This window comes from Pezoporus wallicus, unplaced genomic scaffold, assembly GCF_028554395.1.
Source record: "Pezoporus wallicus isolate ANWC-B61680 ecotype Strahan unplaced genomic scaffold, APGP_CSIRO_Pwel_v1 contig_3817, whole genome shotgun sequence".
Lineage (NCBI taxonomy): Eukaryota > Metazoa > Chordata > Aves > Psittaciformes > Psittacidae > Pezoporus > Pezoporus wallicus.
Genome location: NW_026635157.1, coordinates 11,606,980 through 11,630,485, shown reverse-complemented (window position 1 = coordinate 11,630,485; position 23,506 = coordinate 11,606,980). Strand labels below are relative to the sequence as shown.

At 39.4% G+C, this 23,506-nt stretch overlaps 1 protein-coding gene across 2 annotated transcripts in view; it reads right to left on the bottom strand.

Moving 5' to 3' along the window:
* THEMIS (thymocyte selection associated) overlaps positions 1 to 23,506 on the bottom strand; it is a 76,689-nt gene that overhangs the window by 39,575 nt on the left and 13,608 nt on the right. For both annotated transcript variants that reach the window (XM_057409070.1, XM_057409061.1), the window contains exons 2-4: positions 21,827 to 21,985; positions 14,398 to 14,856; positions 10,391 to 11,433 (exon numbers count right to left, since the gene is read on the bottom strand). In XM_057409070.1, coding sequence (XP_057265053.1) covers positions 10,391 to 11,433; positions 14,398 to 14,856; positions 21,827 to 21,985 — 1,661 coding nt within the window. The remainder of the gene's footprint in view (positions 1 to 10,390; positions 11,434 to 14,397; positions 14,857 to 21,826; positions 21,986 to 23,506) is intronic.

Sequence of the window (23,506 nt, the reverse complement as noted above, 5' to 3'; positions counted from 1 at the left end):
TAGGTGGACCACTCAGTGGATAAAGAACTGGCTGGATGGCCGCACATAAAGAGTTGTGGTCAATGGCTCAATGTCCAGTTGGAGACCAGTAACGAGTGGTGTCCCTCAGGGATTGGTGCTGGGACCGGTCTTGTTCAACATCTTTGTCGGTGACATGGACAGTGGAATTGAGTGCACTCTCAGCAAGTTTGACAATGACACCAAGCTGTGTGGATCTACTGATACACTGGAGGGAAGGAATGCCATCCAGAGGGAGCTTGACACACTTGTAAGGTGGGCTGATGCCAACCTTATGAAGTTTAACCAAGCGAAGTGCAAGGTCCTACACCTGGGTCAGAGCAATCCCAGGCACAGCTACAGGTTGGGCAGAGAAGAGATTCAGAGCAGTCCTGCAGAGAAGGACTTGGGGGTGTTTCGATGAGAAAGTGAACATGAGCCAGCAGTGTGCTCTCAGAGCCCAGAAAGCCAACTGTATCCTGGGCTGCATCAAAAGGAGCATGACCAGCAGGTCAAAGGAGGTGATCCTGCCCCTCTACTCTGCTGTCATGAGATCCCACTTGGAGTACTGTGTACAGTTCTGGTGTCCTCAACATAGAAAGGACATGGAACTGTTGGAACAAGTCCAGAGGAAGGCTACGAGGATGATCAGGGGACTGGAGCACCTCCTGTATGAAGATAGGCTGAGAAAGTTGGGGCTGTTCATCCTGGAGAAGAGAAGGCTGCGTGGAGACCTCATAGCAGCCTTCCAGTATCTGGAGGAGGCCTATAATGATGCTGGGGAGGGACTCTTCATTCAGGACTGCAGTAATAGGACAAGGGGTAATGGGTTCAAACGCACACAGGGGATGTTTAGATTGGATATAAGGAAGAAGTTCCTTACTGTGAGGGTGGTGAGGCACTGGAATGGGTTGCCCAAGCAAATTGTGAATGCTCCATCCCTGGTGGTGTTCAAGGCCAGGATGGATGGAGCTTTGGCTGACATGGTTTAGTGTGAGGTGTCCCTGCCCATGGCAGGGGGGTTGGAACTTGATGATCTTAAGGTCTTTTCCAACCCTAACTATTCTATGATTCTATTCTATGATTCTAAATGTGGCAAGTTTTTTCTTCCTGTTTCTTCCCCTTTCCAATATCCACAATTCAGAATTCAGATGTCCTAGACAACAGTCACTTGCTTTTTGCACCTTTTACGTACATTCACTTTCAGCTGAAAGCTGTTAAGGAAGCCTAAAAGGTACTATCGTGTAGGAATTTCATTTTTGATATTATTTTTATGTTGTTGCTTTTGTTTGTATTGCAGTAACCAATGCACAGAATGCTGCATGCGTGTAAAAATTATGCTTGTCTCTATAAATATCTGAGATGAGAAAATGAAGCATAGTGTCCCATTTCATAGACAGAGGAGACAGCTACATGAACAAATTGTCACCAAGTAAATGAGCGTGGATTTGCAGCTTATTTACTACTCCATGGCAACTGTCTTTATGCTTATTGCTCCAGAGTAAATGTGAGGTAGCTCTGACCCTGACTGAAAGTGCAGCAATGTATCTTGCATTTACCTGAGATAAAAGCATCCATATAGAGTAACTAACGAGCTGTAAATCCACACTCTTTCTTCCCACATGGCAGTTTCTTCATGTATCTGGAAACAATGATATTTATGTGATTTGTCTCGTGTCACTGAAGCAGCATGTGACAGAAGTGGGAATGTAAACCAGACCTACTGAGCTCCTGCAAATCTCGCTTTTTGCATGGCCAGAATTTTCTTGTAGAGTTGCTGTTCAATTGCTTCACACATCTCCCTTCAAATGAGAGCAATTTGCCAGCACACTCAGCCACCCTTTTCCTCATTAATACTGCAGAGCATGCATATACCACATGCAAAACAGATGGATCAGTAAAAGTATCAGCTTCCAGATACAGTTTCTTCATAAAATATTATTTATTTTTAAAAATACTCTTAAACTTAAAATTTAAAAGAAAATATTGCTTTGGAAATAGCTTCATCTGTTTTATTCATCAGATTTCAACGCTGGCTAATCTAGAACCGAAATCAGTGCACAGTCTGATAGGTTTATAGCCTATCAGAATGATGCATAGCATGCCACAAACTGGTAAAGAGGCTTCTTTCTTTTCCTTTTTTTCTACAGTGACTCCTATCAACACTCCATCACAGTAGTTCAGGTTGACCACTGATATAAGCCACTGCCTACAGCCATTGCAAGCCTGATAATTGCTCTGATTTTTCAGTGGCACCATGGGAATCACAACCAAATTGAATACCCTGTGCCTCCTCAAACCCCTTGTTACTTTCCATTAAAAAAAAAAAAGAAGAAAAAATATAAAGAAACCCATGGAAGGACAACCTGCATTATCACAGCATCACAACATGCTGCCATTTAAAACATTTACCAGTAAAATTACTTCATGTCCTGAGGTAGAACAAGAACATAATGCTGTTAAATACCTTGAGAAAGTTCAGTATAAATTATATACCTCTATCCATAAAGATGGGAAATTAATTTTCTCAGTACAGATATTAGATAGATTATTTTTCAGCCTTTAAAATCTCATATCATATAATAATTGATAAACCTCACTATTCATTTCATTACCATCGTGCTTTTTTATAGCATGTCTATGGACTAACACATTCAAAAAGCAGAGAGGGAAAGCCCAGGACTCGGGCTGTCTTTATGTATTTTAATGGATTTGATGAGTATCTCCACAGCATTCTCTTGTTTCTGGTAATCACTCAGTTCCTCACTGCAAGGACTTTCTGGAAAATGTGAGTCATGTTTACAGGTCTTTGGAGATTTGACCCTACTGTCACACTGACAGCAACTTTCTCATTTCATTTCATGGAGCAACATATTTCAAAGCACAATCCCAACCTTCTGGGATGCTTTCCCTTCTAGGATGCCCGGGTCTGACAGTACTGCAAAACCTTGAATTTCATAAACGAAGGCATAATGTAAACGGGCAATGTCAGTTCTTTTTTTCACATTGACCTCATTGAACCCTTTATTGACTCTGAGGAGCATCCTTCTTTTCTCTTTTTTCCCCCCTCTTTTTTAGCAGAGGCCACTAGTTTACAGTGCCTGTAAACATCCCTGGGATCAGTTTCAACCTGTGCCAACTGACACTTTCCTAAACAGTTCCTGGGCATGATGTGGGGTTAGAGCACCCCAAGGCCCACTCACAGTATGCAGTTTGCAAGCAGCCCCACAAATAAGCAACCAAGAGGATTCTTAGCAGAAACATAAGCCACCTCATGCCAGTGGGCTTTCAGAGCCCAGAAAAGTCCATGAAGGTGTTTAAGCAGGGATGGAGTCAGAAAGCCTGGCAGCTGCTTGGAGTTCAGCAGCTGGCTCTGCGGGAGCCCTGGGAGCTGCCCAGCAAGTCACTGCCACTCCTGTATGTGGGTATCATAGGAGTATAGGGGGACTGTGTTTCCTGCTGGAGATTTGTTGCAGTGCAGATTATCTCTGACCAGTTTAAACTGGAAAACTCTTTGGTAACTCCCAAACAGGCCAAAATACAGGCCATAAAAGGTAGCATTTCAATAACCACATTAATTTTCCAACCTAATTTTCCAACCTTCTTGCCATGAGAAGGGCAAATGATAAGATGAAGCTTGGAGAATAACCCTGTGGGATGTCACGCTGCCTGGAACCTTAGCTGAAATAAAACATTTCAGATTCCTCTTCCCCATTATATTTTGAAGAGAAGAGTTATTCTGCTGCAGTGCTTCCTAGAATTTTGGATTATATTTTTACTTTTTTTGTCCTGCTTTATAATTATTCATAATTGTGCGATTTTGTTATGCTATGTATTTTGTTATGTACTTTCTGCAAGAGAGAAAAAGATGTGCCAACCAATTCTCCCCTTACTGACATTAATGGCTTTTGGTTCACACATTCTGTGCAAAATTTTTCATTTCTTATCAAATGTTCCATATTTTCATGTGGTCTATTTTTTTATTTCTTCTGGGCATCCTTTTGATTTTGATATTTCTTTTCTCTTTGTTCTCCAAGTAATTCATTTTTAGCTTTAAATTAAGCAATTTTCTTTTAATCAGTTGGCATTTTCATCAGTCAGCATATCCAAATGTTCATCTGTACCTTTCTTAATTTCATGTACTATATCAGCATTTCCTGTAGCAGTAATGGCTTTCTGCAATGAAACTTACACCTCAGATTGCTCAGTTTTTCAAGCAATTATCTACTGCCTGTCCTTCTGGCAGCACATCGCTATCTTCCCCCCTGTATTTTGGTTTTGAGAGTAACATCAATCCACAGTTAAGTACCTACTACAGACTTGGTGCTTCTCTATGGAAATGTTGAGCTTTTAGTATTGTTTAAAAGAGAAAGAGGTCCTAATACCAGCTCTCCATACTGAGAATATTAGGAAAACACCAGTCATTTAATAGCTGTAGGGTTTCCTGTTCCTCTAGCTCCTTCCTGTTGATTCATACAGGCTCCATAAAGTAGCCGGCAGTCCGGATACCCCATCATCCAGAGCAGAGTGCTTCTCCAGCCAGCGTATCTTGGTTTCTTCTGCAGAAAAACCCAGGACATGAGGTGGGATGACACGCATGCAGGCTTCAGCCCAGCAAAGGGTCATGAGTATCCAAATACATACATAGCTATAAGGATCTCTGTAACTAGGTCCTTCAGCTCAGACTGTCCAGCCTACAAGAGTATTAAATGGCTTGACACTTGCCAGCACCTACAGCCTGCTCCAGTTTTACTCCTAAAAACCTAGCTGAAGACTAATGCTCTGCAGAGGTTTGGAACAGGTGCCACTGGGGAAGGAGATGAAAATGTGCAACTTGGGATGTCCCCACAGCTCCTGCCTGATAATGCCTGTGGCCTTGGCTTTAGCTCACTGCATGAGATAAGAGCAAGTGGGGGAGATGTGTGGGGAAGAAATAAGGAAGAGGAAAAGACAAGCCTATCTGAAAGCAGCAGAGAGGACTGGAGAACCAAGGTCATATAAGCTGAGGGCGCATAAAAAGTGTAGTGCTGGGGCACCCAAGGGTTTGGGGGAAGTCAGGCACATGTGGTAGAAGGTGGGTATTAGGAGGAAAAGGACCCTGTGGCACAGCATGGACTTAGTACTAGGAGAAGCAAGAAGCTTCAGTGCAAAGAGGTGGGGGGATCTGGGATCCATGCAGGTGAGGCTGTGGGGAGGATGGGATTTTGAGAGACTTCAAGAATGTGGGCATGACAACATGGCATAGTCACTAATCTGTAAGGGCTGTGCTACCAGCCTTTCTGTGCTATTTAATAAAGACCTACAAAGCTACTGGAAAAGCGACAGGGAGAAACAGTAGATGGGATGTGTGGAAGGAGAGAGAGGGTGAAGGTGAGACAATGCTGCATCTGTCAGAGAGAAACCTTTCTTACACTTACATATGCACAGTTTTGCATCTGCTGATGAAACACACTTTCATCCCTCTTTTCCAGGCCAAAAGATTAATTCCTGAAGTCTGTTCTTACCTATTTCTTCCTGGCTGTCCTGTGCGTATTTTCTAATACATATTTATTTAGGAAGGTTAGTTTCTTGCCACACTGCAGAAATAACTTATGTTAAATCTACTCTATGAAGGCCCTCAAAGCATGAAAAAATGCTCTGGAAGCAGAAAAGAAAGAGGAGGAAGGAAAGGAGGCACTGCAGGAAAATTAATTTGCTGAAAAGTGCAGCTTATGTCTTATCAATTTAATTCCAGATAAGTCTTCATTTTGCTGTGAAGACAGATGCGATAAATATGTCAATGGCAGATTTTGATAGTTCAGTTTGTAGCACTGCAAAGCCAGATGGAAATGATAATTTTTTCTTTTATTTTAATTTTGAAATAAAAAGCAAGAAAGCAAGAAAGTTCCTGATACCATAACACTGTAATGACTTTTTGAAGGATAATGGACCTTAGCACAGAATGACAATTAACTACCATGCTGTGATACTTACTATTAAATTCCAGTTTCCCTGGCTGGAATTCTCTCAGCTTTCTTGCCAAAGCTGAGCAGATTACTGCTCGTGACTGACTTTTCCAGTTCCACATTCATAAAGGTATTTAGCAGCAATCCTAACTTGGAGCTGGTATTTTACTGGTTCTACTGATGCTCAGGTTAGAGCAGACCTCTCAAAATAGCATTGGATGGAGCTAACCTCTCTTACTGTTTATCAGGAGCCAAATACTGCTTGTTTTAATTCCTTAAGCAGTGTACTTAGTGCCCTCAGGGTATTAGGACTAAAGTGTGGCCTTCCATGCCTTGATTACCATTCCCCCAGAATCAGCTAATATCAGTGAATATCAGTGAATGCACTTAGCAATGTTTGGCATGGGGTATTATTTGATGGTTTCAATTTAAAACTAAGCCATTGAGGGTCATATAGTAGCCTTCTTAAATCTGTAGGATATTTACAGCTTTAACTGACAGACTGAAAAAAAGCTGGAAAGTTTCTGCCACTTAAATGACCTTGTAGGGTAGCATGTAAAAAGCCTGAGGAAATTTTACGAAACAATTCTCAAGACTCTTTTGTTCAGGGTCCCACCTGAAAGCTTATTCTGGAGTTCCTCAGTGAAAACTTGGTTTGCTATATTCACTGTGGTGAGACTAACTGTGGAAAGAACAGGTACATCTGGCTTGTCTTTTAAGTTAACTATAATTTCAAGAAGGTGAGGTCGTGACTGGTTTCTCCCACAGGAACTTCTCTCCAGGAACAACTTGGCAAGAGAGACAGATGCTCCATTCTCAGATCAGTAGCGTTAACTTCTAGGAGTTTATTAGGTCATTCTCATTTTCCAGCTAAGCTCACAAGTCAGAAATAGAATGGCTGAAACTATTTAATTCAACATGGCATTTAGAGCCCTGTGAAGACTTTATTCCAATCATTCCAGTGAGGAAAATGTGGATTTCTTGTGAATGACTGCTTGTATCCAACTTTTTACCATTAGACAAAGGGTACAATAACTGTTTTCTTATCACTATCCTCAGCTGGGGATGCTTGTGGGTAGAGGTCATATTAATATAGATATCTGCTATCTGATAATGAGATAGTATCATGGACAGATAGACACCTGATATGTGAAATATCAGATTAATTTAATCATTCAATACATGCTATTTTGTTTCATTTGTTTAGTTTGCATATATTTTCTTGGGGTTTGTCTTTGTTTAGTAAATAATACAAAACTGCAAACATATGTGGTCTTGCTGTTTCCTACCCAAACAAAATGATCAGATAAGAGAGGGAGAGAAAGTCTATACCATACTGTGGAGGGGAAAGGAGAGATCCCCAGGATCTGGAAGCAAAAGCTGTGTCAGCAGGAGCCAAGCCAACTTAATTAGCCCTGTGAAGAGACTGGGCAGAGTGCTTGGTTAATGGAGCTATAGTATGTTTGAGAATTCATCTGGTGCCTCTGGACTTTGCTGAACTGTGCAAACATCCATGTCTCTGCAGCACTGCACCTTGCACCCAAGCAGAGGCAGGTCTTGCACTCATCTGAGGTTCCAGTTCATGCTGGCGGTTAATCTCACACAATTAAGTGTCTAATATCGCAAAAAGTACACAGTGAAACATATGGCACTACTCCTGGCCCTAGTGTTGCCTTACCAATGTCAGAGAACAGCAGGCAGAGACAGCTGGAGCCTCTCTGCCCCCACAGCTTTGCTGTGAGCTAAGAGGTGATCAAAGCACTAGCTATAGCTCTTGCAGAGCATCCTCAGGTATTGGCATAAAAAAGATGGATCTTAGTCCTCTGTGGACTCATGCAGCAGCAGCATTTAATCCTGGAGCACCAAGCCAAGCAGAGTTTCCCAGCTGGTGGGCAAAGAAACCATTCACCACCCTCCAGCAAGTAGCCAGAGCTCCCTAAGCACCAGGCAGGGAACTGCCACAGGAGGAGCATGGCAATTCATGCAGCACTATGGCTTAATTCAGCCTGCCATCTTGTCAGGCTTAAATTCAGCTCATTAGGACATTCATCTGATATTTATTCAAATAATTCTATGCATAGTCACAAAATATTCAAAGAATGCCAGTTTATCAGTTTGGCACAATTTCCAACTTTCTGAACCCCCAGTCATCCCTGATACTCATAGGAGAAAATGCAGTCTCCCCTATCACTACCACTGGCAGAGAAGCCAAGGCAAAGCTTATGCACTACCAGCCATGTTCTCTCAGAGGATTCATGGTGTTCGGGATGGAAAAGATAATGCATTCTGTGTGACTTTAAACCTATTACATTACAGCTCAGGATGTTTGATCTTATGAATAAGGGATCTCTACCTGTTTCACCTTTTCAGGGAAGTAGATTCACAAATCTGCATAACTCTAAGCATTCCAACTGCAGTTTATTTATATTGAGCACATGACAAAAAAAAGTCTTCTGGACCAATTTGCTTAAATGTGTTTCATTGTACAGCTGCAGTCTGAGATTGCTTTCACTCATAAATGTGCAAAAGAACCTGAGCTCACATCTCTCTTGCCCTTATTGCTCTCTACTCACTTCAGGAAAATATTATCTTCTGCATGAGTCTAGACTAGAGTCAGCATCTACCTGTTGCTCTCCACACACCCCTATCAGTAACTGCAGGAGATCTGAGTCCTCCTGGCAATGATACAGGTCTATCAGAAACACAACTTTAGGGAATTCTTCTCCAGTTCTTTACACCAACACCAGGATGATGGCCTACCTGTTAGCTCAAGGGATTAGTTTCTTGTCTATCCTCCCTAGCCTATCAGGATGACTTATTTAAGCTGCTACAAGGTTCACTGTACAAATTAGAAGAAAAGAAGTTTCTGTAATGCAAGTAAAGACAGAAGAAAACAATGCAGGTTTTTACTGTATTACCCTATCTGAGGGACCCACATTACCCATTCATGTCTCCTACAGTCTGTTGTAACCATCTCCCAGAAGAGTGGAGATGTGCACTTGCATGTGGTCTTGGAGTTGGCATTGAGGGGAGAAACATCTCCAGTAGCCAAGGAGAGGTACTTAATAAAGGCTGTCCCTCCAGGGTCACTACAACTGGACCATAATTTGATAGCAACAAAAAACTAACCTTCCCCAAATCCCCCAAAATAGAACTCCATGAGTTACATTGCATTTAAAGTGCAACACAATCACAATGCAGAGGCCTGAAAGTATTTCCTGTGTTTTTAATTCTTCCCCTGTAGAGAATTTGTATTTGCACACAAGAACAACTGCAGAAATTAAATACCTCCTGGGCAGTCTCTTTCATTAAAGTCCATCAAGGTGCCTTCCTTTGATTCTTTCAATTTATGAAAAAAAAATGTGGTAGATTGACCCCAGCCAGCAGCTAAGCACTCACATTAGGATTATGTTCTCATCAGGAGAGAGAATAATAAGAGCAAAAACAAGAAAACTTGTGGGCTGAGATAAAGACAGTTTAATAAGTGAAGGAAAGGGAAAAAAACCCACAGTGATACAAAGGCACCCAGTGACCACCTCCTACAAGCAGACTGGTGTCCAACCAGTCTGAGCTACGGTAACCTTCCCAGACCAACCACTCCCTCAGTTTTTATTGCTGAGCATAACAACAAATGGAATATCTTTTTGGTCATCTGGGGTCAGCTGTGCCATCTGTTTGCCCTCCTAGCCTCTTGCCCACCCATAGCCTGCTTTCTGGGGATGGGCAGCCTGGAAAAAAGAGAAGGCCTCGACACTGCGGGTGCACTGATTTGCAATAGCCAAAACACTGGTGTTATCAGTGCTGTTTAGTCACAAACCCAAAACACAATATCTTACAGGCTGCTGTGAAGAAAATTAACTCCATCTCAGCCAGACCCAACATAAAAAGTAATGAACAAATGATTGCCTTGGGTTAGCCATGAGGAAAATTGTCCCAGAAAGGGCACTTATCTCTTAACTTCAAGTGCTATTCTAAAGGTCTGCTCTTTTTATTCCAAATCTATTTGCCACTTGGGTAAGCTCAAAACCGTGCAGTCAAAAATATCTGTACAACCTGACTTCCTGTGAATTTGATTCTGCTGGTTCCAGCTAAGAAAAATTATCTTTATATCATTAAAACATATGCTTTTCCTTAATAAAAAATTAAATACAACCACTTCAACTCTCTTCCTTCACTTTTGCATTGGCGCAGTAAAGGATTATCCATGTAAAATTATCCGGCCAAGTTTTCTGCTGTGAGCTGGTATGGTTCTGCTGCTTTTCACAGAACAGTTAACACATACTGACTATTTTAGTCATTGTCAACTACAATGGCCAATTTGCCTATTACAGGAATTGAGAGCCATATGTATACAAGCTATTACGATACACCAGTGAAACGGAGACTGTAAACCAACAGAACATGACCTGTGATTTTAGGAGATTCAAAGACAAGGTGTGATACCTTACCTTTGGAGCTTGTAGTACATCAGTCACACCTTGCTTAGGTACTGCAAAACCAGGTTTTGGTGAAAGCGTTGGCTTTTTAGGAGGCCTCGGTGGTGAACGAAGGGTTTGGTTTTCATATCTTCTCACCATATAGTATTGCTCTTCACTGATCTGTTCCACTTTTGTCTTAGTCACAGGAGGCACAACTGTCTGGACATCTTTGCTGAGCAAATGGACGGACATGTTTAAACGACATACAGGAATCTCCCAGCTCTCCGCTGGACTGCTGGCACTACTGATCAGCAAATAAGAGTCTGTGATTTCTTCTTCAAACTGCAGACCAGGCATGGCAGCCACGACATCTTCTTCAATGGAAAGGTCTCTCACAGACACTTTGACGTTAAAAGGCAAACGAAATTCTCTGCAAATCTCAGAAAGCTGGTACTGTTTCTTGTCATGAATCACTTCCACAAATCTACCTTCCATGTACATAGGGAGGAGAACTTTCTTATATCTATCACCTAGTATTTGTTCACAAGCTAAAACATCTATAAGTTTCTTTCTTCCCTCATACAGAACTTCACTAGTCTGGCGTTGCTGAACTAGAAACTGATCTCCAACTGAAACAGAGAAAAGCTCTTTATGAGGGGAATCAAAGGCTTTAGTTGCTACGACATGAAGTTGTTCCTTTTCGCTTCTTGCTATCTCTAAGTCATAGGCAGTAGGAAACTCCCGAGGTCTTCTTTTGAACCTTCCTTTGTAGCTCATAGGGATTAAAAAATATCTTTTGGGGGAATCACTTCTGATCTCTGAGGCTAGGACTCTTGTTGTCTGGTACTTTTTGTAGATAATGATCTCATTCCCTGTATCCAGAAATTTAAGAGGTTTTTGACTTTCTGAAGGCCCTTCCATTATCTCAGCAACCATAGGAAATTCCTTGCTTGTTCTCTCAAATACATCTTCCAAAGACAGTGGCTGAAGGAAAGAGCTAGTATCATAACAGTCTGTTATATCCTTGACCTCGACATCTAGATCTGAGAGGATATGAACTATGTCCTTTCGAACTGAAAAGAAAAAGACATTGATTTTTGTTTTCAAACTGACATTAGAATAAAATACACGTCCTATTGGCCAGATACTAGAAGTACCTACCTTGAGGTATGCACCTCCATATGTAAACATGCACAATTAACAGGGCTAGTCAAAGTCTGGTTTAATTTGAGATATATGGCTGTTAGATATTCAGGAGACCTCATGAAGGAAGACAGAAACAAGAGGAGATAAAAATAGGGCGTGCAAGTGAATAAAAGTTGAAGAAAAAGGAAAGGGGAAAAAAAATAGCTCACTATCTTTCTCACAGGACCTCCAAGTTTAATCAGCTGTGCATCTTATCAAACTGTTTTCCTTGAGTACAAGATGTATTCCTATTATCTCATAGTGACTTCTTATGGTTCCTCCAGAGAAATGTGTCAGGGGAACATTTGTAATAAATAAATAGCATTTGAACCCATTAACACATATTGTTGCTGTGGCCAGTCTAGCAAAAATATGATATTTTGATATTTATAAGAATAACAAAAATATCTACAATTACTAGAAAATAACTTTATTAAAAAATGCAAAATTTTTATATAATGAAGTCTAAGCTTAGTGTTAGTGAATGAATAAATTTCTACTATGCTCTTCTGTGGTTCTCTTGCATCTTTTACTGCAGCATCTAGTTTTATTTACTATCAGAATCAAGCCATTGTATTTAACAGTCTGACAGAGAACAACTTCTTATCATCATCGAACTTGCAAAATTTTGGATGTAAAACTTCCAAGTACAAAGCTGACTATGCAGTTAAGGTTTGTTTAAGAATTTGGATCCAGATCAGTGACAATACAGAGTGCTGACCAGGACACTAAAATTTAATAATTTAATAATAGTTAACGACTAAATTTAAAATTTAATAATAGTTAACGACTCTCTTCAGTAAGACTTATTCTGCATAGTCCTGCACAGAAGGATAGTATATCCTGGATTCACACTTCCTTGTAGCAGGACATACTGATATTTTATCCTTAAAAGTTGGTATCGGATCTATTTCATATTACAGAGTTTTATGACATTGATTCAGGATCTGTTTATTCCAGCAGTACTTTTGCCACATTGACATCTTCAGGTGACAAACATTCTAAGCACCCCAAAGGAAAGCCAATGAAGGAGGAATGACTGGTGAAAATTAAAGTTTTCTATGAGTATTTGGGGGAGTTCCACACACATAATTTGCTCATTATAAAAAATGAGAAGTGTAAAGGCTATCTGCTCACAGCCTGTGAAAGTATAATCTGCTATCCCTCCCTCTTATCAGGAATCTTTTTTATTGAACTGTGGATAGTATTCCTCATACTTTATCTTGTGCCTATTTATAGTTCTTCTAAAAATGGTGAAAATCCATTTTTCATGGTCCACAAGAAATCATGTACCATGAAGCCTACTTTTCAAGTTTGTATTAAATAACTATTTAGGACATATTTAATGCTTTTTAAATGTTGAGCACACTATGAAACATAAAATCAACAAATACAGCGCTCACGGGAATCTGTTTGAAAGACAACTGAATCTTCAGAAAGCTTTTTGGGAACACTAAATTCTCATTGATTCTACACATATGTTTAAGCTGGTATTGGAATTCACCTAAATGAATCTAGCTTCAGGAAATGGGTTAGATTCCTGAATCTAGCCAGAGTTGCAGAAAATGAAGTAGTTTATCTAATGAAGATACACTTCCCAGACTCACACATTAAATCACATAGAAAATACCCCTGAATGTCTCATGATAAGCATTTAACAACTATAGGATATTGTGCTTAAGGTCTCTGCCCACTTTTATTCCTCTTTTATTGATTTACTTACCTCATTCATCAGAGAAAGCTCAACTGTGAAAAGATTTCCTGCTTAATATCCTCATGAATGACATATTTCTGTTAGGATTTAATTTGTATGGTGCACGCTGGTTTGTTTCTAGTAAATGCAACTGGCAGTCAAACCTTTCCAAAAGCTAAGCTCTTATCCTTCAAACTTTAAAAGGGTGGGTGCATGAAGAAGTAGAATTGCAGCAGCCCAGGCAGTAGTTGGAAACCAGACATTTTATCCTAAGTTTTTCTTTTGCTTGGTTAAGTATCTCAGTTCAGAGAGGGTACACTATGCATGCACACATCGGTCATTGCTGCAGCTTGGCTATTCTAGTAATCATAGCTCAGGAGCATTTCGCGCTATGCTTATACCCTTGTGCACCTTTTAATTTTATTCCCACGACAAATTTTGCTAGCAGGTTTAAAGACATTGATAAGAACACAACCCAGCAGTTGCTGTGTTTCGGTGGAACAGGTAGAATAGTGTTAATGTGTCATAGACAAAATACTTTTTTCTTTTCCCCAAACAAAAATACCTTTCAAAGATATTGTTTTTCTATTATCTTCCTGTTCCCTCAAATCTGGAGGTTTCTGAAATGGTCTGTGAGTCTTTTCTGTTTATATTCTATTGATATTTGCTTCTGCAATACAGTAAAATAGTATGGTTTTGTGTTCTGCAGCAGCCTCATCCTGAAAAATATATAGTAATTGAGTTTGTCACAACATGTGAGTCTATATTCTTTTCCTGCTTCCTAGCCATAGCCATAAATGATCAAGTGGCTGCTCCATGGCCAAAGTTTGAGACACAAAGAAAAAGAATCTGAGAACTCAATAGAATTCCTAAGCTCCACCTTTTCATTATGCAATATATTTGATTTGCAATGATGATTTAATCATAGTGATCGATAAAATGGCAACAAAAAGAAATGCAAGGTAACTTTCTGAATTAACAGCTAATAAAGGAATAAAAGAGACAATATTATTTTTACATTTCTTCATCTTGAAACGAGCATCAGTGGCAAATATGGATCACTAATTCTTGTCTAAATTGAATCCTTCCTATTTTAAGCAAATTTTGTGTCCTTTGCTATACCGAGCTTATCAGAACATTGACTTTGATTCCTACTTACATTTCATTACTGCCTGCACTTCATAGACAGGTGTGAGAATCAAGCAGCCATCAAAATTCTCAGGAAGTGGATTAGAGAAGTCCCACATATGTATAGTACTGGAAAGTTTGACAATCCTGTTTCTGCACTTAGGGATTTTCCATTCTGCGATCTCTTTTAAGGTGTATATTTGGTCATCTTCACACTCATAGAATTTTCCTTCTTGTGAAAGGGGCAAAGTAAAGGAATGAGACTGGTTATTTCTGACTACAACACAGTTCACAGCCATTGTTCCATTGACCTCTTCCACTGAGTTGAAGGTGATGTGCTCACCATGTTTGATAGTGAGGTTTGCCAACTTTATGTCCTCAGGGCTGTAGAAACATGGATGGCCAAATCTTGTCGGCCCAATAGAGACTTTTCTTGTAATTTCTTCAATGCTGACATATGGTGTTTTATCTGCCATAACTTTATAAAGACCTAAGAACAGAAAAACTTGCATTACAAAAGGGGAAATATACAAAGCAAGCCTTGCCAAATTTTAGACTACGAATGCAATAAAAATGGGGACCAAAGCACATCAAACAATTCATAGCTGATAGTTTGGTTGTTAGAACTGTGACTCTAAAGAGATAATATCAACTATATGATATTATGTCTAGGCAGCTGGAACTAGCCCTTTTTGCTCTGCATCTGACATCCAACATATTTACATCTATGGTAAAAATTTTTCTTTGCCACAGTAAGAAGAAAAATTATCTTAAATTCTCATTTGTCTTCCTAGGAAACCAACCTGTAAGAAATAAATGCAGACATGATATGAGGAAGAGCGGCAGTAATGTGAAATGCAAGATAAGTTTTCTGCCTAAACATCAGTACTACATATTCTTCCACACACAGACTGGGGAGTCCAAGATCAAATATGTTTAAAGATATATCACAAATTAAAAAGTAGCACCCATGGATAAGAATAAGCAAAGAAAATTGGTTTTAGCATATATCATTGCCCAGACCACCAGATGGAATAATTCAAAGTTTGAGTGTTGTAATATTCTGGCCATCACAAAGCAATCAAAATGCTGAAGTTCTGCAAGACAGAAGCTGCATCTGAGCCTCCCTATCCCCTAGGGACACTATTATTTCATGTTAATCATGCCCCATGAAGCTGTCTCATTGGGAGCTCACATCACAAGAAAAATGTGTACATTTCTGTATTGCTTGAGTGTTTTCATAGAGGCAGATGAAGTGGATGTTTTACTGGACTTAACAGTAGGGTTTAGCTGAACTGTGTGATTCAGCTGTCTTCTTCCCAAGGCACAGCAGCGTGAATGCTGCCTCATGGCATTACATTGCAGCTTCCTGGGACAGGCATTGACTTAGGCTTGCTTCCAAGACATACATAGAGGTTATTCCTAAGCCAAGCTTGCTAGCCACAAATTAACCACTAGCTACAGCTACAGCGACAAAGAAGCTACAGTGCCTTTCCTCTCTCATTTCCCCAAGCCCAACCAGCAGAAACTGCACAGGTACAAAGTACAACTTTTCTTTCTCACTGGTATTTTTAATGTTGCTCACAGTCATTTTTAATGCAATTATTAACAAGCAAGTTAGCTACCCCAGTCCTAATCACCACCGGACCTGCCAGTGCAGATCAAGACAAAGTGGTTCATCAGCCTTTAGAATATATTGCAGTGACAAGGCACTAATGATAAACTGAAATTGTGGGAAAGACAGCGTCCCCCAAACAGTGTTCCAGTGTCATGCTTGGCAAACACAAGATGGGCATCATCTCCTTGCAGTGCTGGGAGAAAGCAAATAGGAATACTCTTCATTAAAAAATTTATTCAAAGTGCATACAATGTATCCCAAAGGCAATAACTATGTTTATCTATCTGTGATACAGAAGCATGCATATTGCCCCAAGAAAACCTCCAGAATTGCATTAAAAAGCCTTCATAAGCTATGTTAGAAAAATATTCCCCGTTGAAAATATTTGGCAAAGTACAGGTATGAGAAATACCATTCTTCCATCTGAGTCTGACAGTAGACTCAGGCTCTACTAATTTTGCTGGGGCTGTATGAAAGCCAGCTATTTCAGCAACAAAACCAATGAGCATCCTGGGTTATAAAGCAGGTTTCATGTAGAAACATAATTACCAGATCTCATACAAAACTGGACAACTGATTATCCCCTCGGGCCAAGGCAGACTGACTTTGCAAGGGTTAGGAGCAGGAAAATCATCACCTTCCATTTTGCTGGTTTTCTTAATTTGGGTAGCAGAATGCTTGCATAGGCAATTAAAGAGCCATGTGGCCTAGTATACTTAGCATCTGCATCGATGAGACCTTTGAAGTAGAGGCACCTAATAGCCACCTGTTTATGCTTATGAGTATGTAAAATTCCATATGTTTCTCTCTATACAGAAAAGAGGTGAATATATAAAAATTCATTTTGGTATGATGGGTGAAAGTCACTTTGTTACTATCTAGCTGCCATAATCTGTGATGGCATCTTCTAAATGCTCTCCTTGATAAATATATATATATATATAAAAACAAACAAAAAAAAAACAACCAAAAACCCCAAACCCAAACAAACACACACACAAAAAAACAAACACAAAAAAACTCTAACCAACCAACCAACCAAAAAACTACCACTCTCCCCAAAGAAAAAATATGAACAAAAAAACCCAAACCAAACCAAAACACAAAACCCACACAAACCCATAAAAACCAAACAACATTACACTATAGGGAACCATTTAGAACCTTATTAATATCATTATGAATTAAATTACAAAGCCAAATAATTTCCAAACTTAATATAGCAAAGAAATCTCCAGAGTAGGAGACATATGGTAAGTTTGAGATGCTAAAGTTCAGACATTTTGAGGTCAAACAAAAATATTTGTGCATTTTTTCATAAGTCATAAAATTACTTAAATTCACTTGGGCTTTCCTACAAGAGCTTGGTGGACTAGTGGGGAGAAAGACAGATGGAAATAGCAAACCTGCAAAAAAGTCCAGCTGGTTTATTAAGAGCTGGCAATACTGCTCCTATATATCTACTTTCTAAATGTAGTCATCTGGTCTACAGCTAAAATGAACTGATGCCCAATAGTTCTGGAAAAAATTACAGCTAGAGACAAGAATAACTACACATACATAGTAACTACATGAATGTATAACCCTTGTCACACTCTATGAACCCTCTGCACCAAGGCATTTCACAAGGTAAAGTGTGGGCCTAGACATAATCTGAAAATCAGTAAGCACCAAACCTAATCAGCCCAGCAATGATGCACACATTGGTAGAGAGAGGGTTTGGGAATTTGAAAAAATTTTCTTCACTGGTATGGGAGAGGAAACACAGACCAAGAATCACCCATTTAGTCCGGTGGGAAAGCATGTTTTGCAAGAAGGATGTTTCTAGCACCTTTTTACAGAACAGTATATGCAGGTCTCTTTTAACAGTTATTGAGTGATATAGTGCATCTCCCTGTATCTTTATAGAGATTCATTTTCAATCTTAATTATAACTGAGTCCTGAAGAAAAGGAATATGCTTTTTATTATCTTTTTTATTTCTTTTCCCTACAGAAAACTGAGAAAGCCAGTAGTTAGGCTCACCTAGTAGAGAAGCAAGTAGCCTTTAAGGAGAAAAAACATAAGACCTTCTGTTCCAGACCAGTAATGTTTGTTCCCCAAGATACTGTAGAAGACTGGGAAGAGCTCAGTTTGCCAACTTCTCTGGAGGTGATTTGATTGCTATTCCTCTTTTCACTCACTTTCACCACCCACTCTGCTACCTCCCCTGCTCCAGCATGCTCCTTTCCTTATCCTGCCCCAAAGGCCATCTCTCCTGTGTCTCCATCATCTCCTACTGAGATAAGCCTTCTAATGCCTAACCCCTTATCTTCCACATACATGCTGTACGGCCATAGACAAACCCCTGTCCCTGGCTTGCAGAGGCTGGAAGCTAAAAGGCACAGCCATGCTCAGCTATGTGTCTGTCAGACCACGTAGGAATAAGCAGCAATGCTACCAGGGACCCTCTGAGACCACAGACAGCCTAGCAATATTTTTGCAGGAGAAGGAATTTAACAAAACAGAATGAAATCATTTGTGCTGGCACACAGTTTGGGTATTGTGCAAATTACCTGTCTCTGCTAACTTGTTAGTAGTGAAAATCGTAGTTCAAAATGCTGTTAGATGTAGTCATTGAAGTGTCTATAATAACAGCAGAGTTCCTTTTTTACCCAGTGCATGTGCATAGAAAGAATAGCCTGGCCCTCTGAGGCATGAAAAAGAACAAATTAGAATAAGGATAAAATGCAGTAACACAGATAGTGAATTTGCAGTTGTAGTGGTTTCTCTAATGCAAAAGACAGATTAGGCCTCTATCAAGGATCTGATTTGCCAGAGCAGAAAAAAAGAATTCTGTAGACTGCAAATGCATTCAAAAAGACAAAGAGTAAGGATCATTTAAAGCAAATGAGCCCAGTCTTTACTCACAGAGACATTATCCCCAGTGTAACAGAAATAGAAGACTTATTTATGCTAGCATGCACATGGTGAAAGGATACATGAGCCCACCACATACAAATGATAACTCAGAGGAAATGGAAAATAACATCAAAGCAAAAGATTGGCAAGAGAGCACTGTACACACAATGTAAATACAGTGTCAGCCTCCTATACACCTCTGGATATTTTTCTTGAAGTAAGTCAATGTCAGTGTGAAAAAGACCATCTGCAGTTTGGTTCTGTGCTTTGTTCTGGAAACAGGGGCAAGCCAGAAATGCTCTAATATAATGTTTTGTTCAGAGTTTAGCATGTGTATGTAATAAAGTGAAAAGGAAAAAGATCAAGAAAAAGCAGAGACTGGGACATCTTTACTTTGTAAAGCAGAACTAGTTCTTCAGCTAAGAACTAAATTAGAGAAATGACAAATATACATCTTACCAAAAAGCTCTTGAATGCATAACAGTACACATACAGAGAGAAACAAGAGAGTGCTACTCCCTGTTGGGCTGATAAGAAGTGTCATTATGCCCCTCTTCAGTGCTGCTGTTCAGTAATACCCATCATGTGGAGGATAATAAAGATGAATTTTAGCAAAATGAACTCTGAATTTATTTTTCTACTGAAATAACCCAGTTTTCTAGAACACTGGTTGGGAGAGTTCATAAGTACTCATGCGAATTGTAGTGATCAGACAAAATTTGAAAATGTGCTCAATAGGGCAAAAACATCTAAATGCCAAGTTGAAAGTTGATCGCTTGAATGCAAATAAATCCAGATTCACCAGGTTCAAGCATTTGAAATCATAAGTCATTCTGTTCTAAAAATCAGGAGATTCAACATTAATAAATGTAGGACTACTTTTATCACTCAGTTGTGTTGGATATTTTAGAATTCAAATGTTCAACCCCATCTGCCAATCGAGATTTAGAATATGAGTATATTAGTATATGTGGATATATTTTAGAGCCAAGAAATTTTAATAATGGCAAAGCAGCTTGGATTTGAAGAAAAATACCAAGTACCTTGAGAGTTCACAGTACAGCTATACTTTAATATCTCTAGATAGCCACAGATAATTGTCTTCAATCAACTTGGGCCCTACTAATGCTTGAAAATGACATCCCAAAAAAGTCTTTTAATAAGTGGTCATACAAATGTCTCTGATTCACTAAGAAAAACATGAAAGAAAATTGAGGATCTACTGGGAAAAAGAAAATTATATATAAGACTATTTTAGGCAGAAATTTGTATGTTAGAGATTGAAAATGAAGGCATGGCAGAAGATATTTTCCCGTGGATTTCAGATAAACATTGCATTCTCAGGTGCTTTTACACTTTACTTGCTTCATGAAGTGTGTCTTGTCTTCCTCTGTAGAAAAAGCACATACCAGTTTGGACACTGGCATAGCCTAAACCATATATATGCCTGTGCACACATTCTCACATGCTCAGCAATTCATCAGAAGAACATCAGTGAAGTTACTAAGTCAATCAATCAGAATCATTAGAAGAACAATCATTAGAAGAACATCAATGAAGTTACTAGAAAACACTCAATTATGTTTCCCTATGCAGCACCAATTTAGCCTCCCATGTCCTTGCAGCACAACACAGTGTTAATTAAATGTTTACATTCTGTGATTTATTCTTTTTCTCCTACAGAACTGTAGTCTCATTCAGTGCATTAGCTAGAATTAGTGCTGGCCAAAGTGAGTTCTGGATGTGATCTTCGTCTCTTGTGGGCTGCTGTGTCTTGTGTGTGCTCTGTCCCAGTGTTTCCTATGTTCAGATGTCCCATAACTTCTCTGCCAGACCTACACAGGCTCCCTCCCACATCTCACTTGCCTTTTTGTGCTGTTTTCCAGCATTGTCCTCTCCTCTCTTTGGGGGACTCTCATTACCTCTGCTGCCTGCAAGACTCCAAACATATGAAATGCTGTACATGTATATTTCTGTGTGGGTGCAGTCCTCTTCTGATGCCGGTAAACACCTCTACTGCTGTCTCCAGTCCCTGATCTTTGCTTGTTGAGTCTTCATTATGTTCCCCTGCTCCAAGATCCAAACTTTTCCTAACCTAATTTGCTTCCTCCACTTCCCACACATGGATGCTGACAGTACAGCACTTCTCCCTCTGTACTCCAGTAACTTCCGCCTTTAACAAGACTGGGCCCTAACAACAGAGGAATTGAGATGACAGCAGAATTGAAAAATGAATAAATATGACATGTGATCAACTAGGTGCTCTTGGTACGTACAGCATTTGCCCAGCTCACCCTAACAAGGCCACATGAACAGAGAGAAATGTGTTACAAAGAACAAGTCAGTTATTTGTAATGCGCCAAATTTCAAGTCCATCCTCCAAAATACAGATATTTTGGGACTTTGCTATAGAACAGCTGAAGTGGTCTTTAAGCAGGAAAGCACATCCATTTTCCTCTACTACTGTTTCTATGCATGGAGCAGCCACTTTGGCCACTGGAATTAAAATCAATGATTGAAGTAAATCCAAAACATAACAAAATATTTGTAATACTTTATATCCAAAATAATAAAATAAAAATATAGTAATAATAAATAAATTATAGTCTGAGCACACAGCAAGGAGATTTTAGCTCAGAGAAAGCTTGGCAAAGTCATAAGTAACTGAAAAGAAGATTTCTGTAGCAATCTTAAGTAGAGAAAGTTTAACTAACAAATGTTATAACCTCAATAATATTTATCCAGGCTTGAAAAAGAACTGTAAGAGTTGAAATTCAAAAGCAAGATGATTGTGTCATGTGCCATCTAATAAAATTGTATCATTGACAGCTGAGTTGTAACCTAAACCAAATATTAATCAGGACAGCAAATTAATAAAATGAATAAAGGTGAATACTCAGGGTTATAATTTCTTAAAAAAATGCATTCATGAAATACTATACCAGGAAAATCCAGTGGTAATTCCACTTTGGCTGAAAACTGGCTGACTTCATTATTCTCACAGATACTTGCTATAAGCTTATTAATTTTGAAGCCAATAACTTTAATGACTTCTCCTGTTGACAGGCAGCATTCATGTCCAAACATTTCATAGATGGAGCCTGAAAAGAAACACAAAAGGAAAGAAAAGCATTATTCAGCTTGTTCTCACTTTTTCAAGTGACTTTACCTCTTTGAATGAAAGCAAAAATACTTAAAACAAGTTATAAGAAACAATACTTATATATAATAACTTATATATAACTAACCTAATGTTTTATTTTCTTCTTTAGTGTCTTGAGAGAATCTTGTGGCTTCAGTGATCTCTAGGTCAGATCTATGTGCCCACTGATCTTAGATGCATATGAGGAGAACAAGGTCTGAAGGACCTGCATTTCCAAGTTACTAGACAAAATGGAATGAAGTAGAGCATAGGATTACTTGGGTCATCAGGAGCTGCCTCCTGAAATCACCAGGCAGTGGAGCTTGCACAGGAAAGGTGCCTCTGCTTAGCATAGGGCATAGCATATCCCATAGGACATAGACTACAGTAGAAGACAAAAAATCATAAACGCTAAAGGTCCTCAGGAAGAGCCCAAGAGACAGCAAAGTGCAACTAGCATTTGAGCTTTCTGTAGGAACAGAAAACCAAAAGAAAGTACAAGAAAATGGAAGACTGGTCAATTGACAGTGGTAATCCCTTGTCATGCTGAAAAAATGCCTAGTGATTCTGACCTGGCAGCAAAAAAAATTCCTTTTTTGTCTGTGATACTCAGAAGTTTGAGATCAGGATCAAGGCAATTCAACCAAGCATTTCAGAGCTTCCTCACAAAACCTGGAACTGCAGTTTGCCCTGTCAAAAGCAGCCCTCCCTTCTCTGCCCTGACAAAACCAACCCTCCCCTTCTCCACTGTAGCTGTGGTCAATCTTTGCTGTTTCAGAAGTGTGTAAGAATAAAGCAAAACCAAAACAAAAGACAAGTTATGCAGAAGGAAAATTCTTCCTGGTCATTGCAGGAGATTAGAAGAAGCTTTGAAGCATGGGACTAATTAATTTTATAGAAAGACAGTACAGCAAACACATGGTGTTCCATTTGTAGATAGGACTGCATTGAACACAGAACATCAGAAATGCTGATTTTAATGCTAGCTTCTGTTTTTCTGATGCTGTGCAGTTCTTTCTAAGAACTTACCAAGCTCTGTATTTAGATGTGGAAGTACCCTTTCTAGAATCCCATCTCAGAATTTCATTTCCCTGTGGTAAGAAACCTTATTCTCATTTTCACTCCCAATGCGTTGGTAAGTGTATTCATTTGCTCTGCTACTAACATTGTTTTGCTACTTAAAATACTTTTTTTCTCATTTCCATTTCTCCAAAGGGTTTCAAGGTTATTTTTGCCCTTCTCTGGTCACATTTTTGACAAAAATATGAAGAAACAAATTCTTTTTATCTCCTCCGAGAAGATTTTCCTTCCCACAATTCCCCAATAGCCCCTTTCTTGCATCTTGTTCAATTTAAGTTTCTGGGTTTGGCTTTTTTTTTTTTTCTCCATTTTAACCTAGGTAACCAGAATGGTCTCAGGCAATGAGAGGTATTTAACACCTGATCTCTGGCTATATAGTAGCAATCAATAATTGAGATGG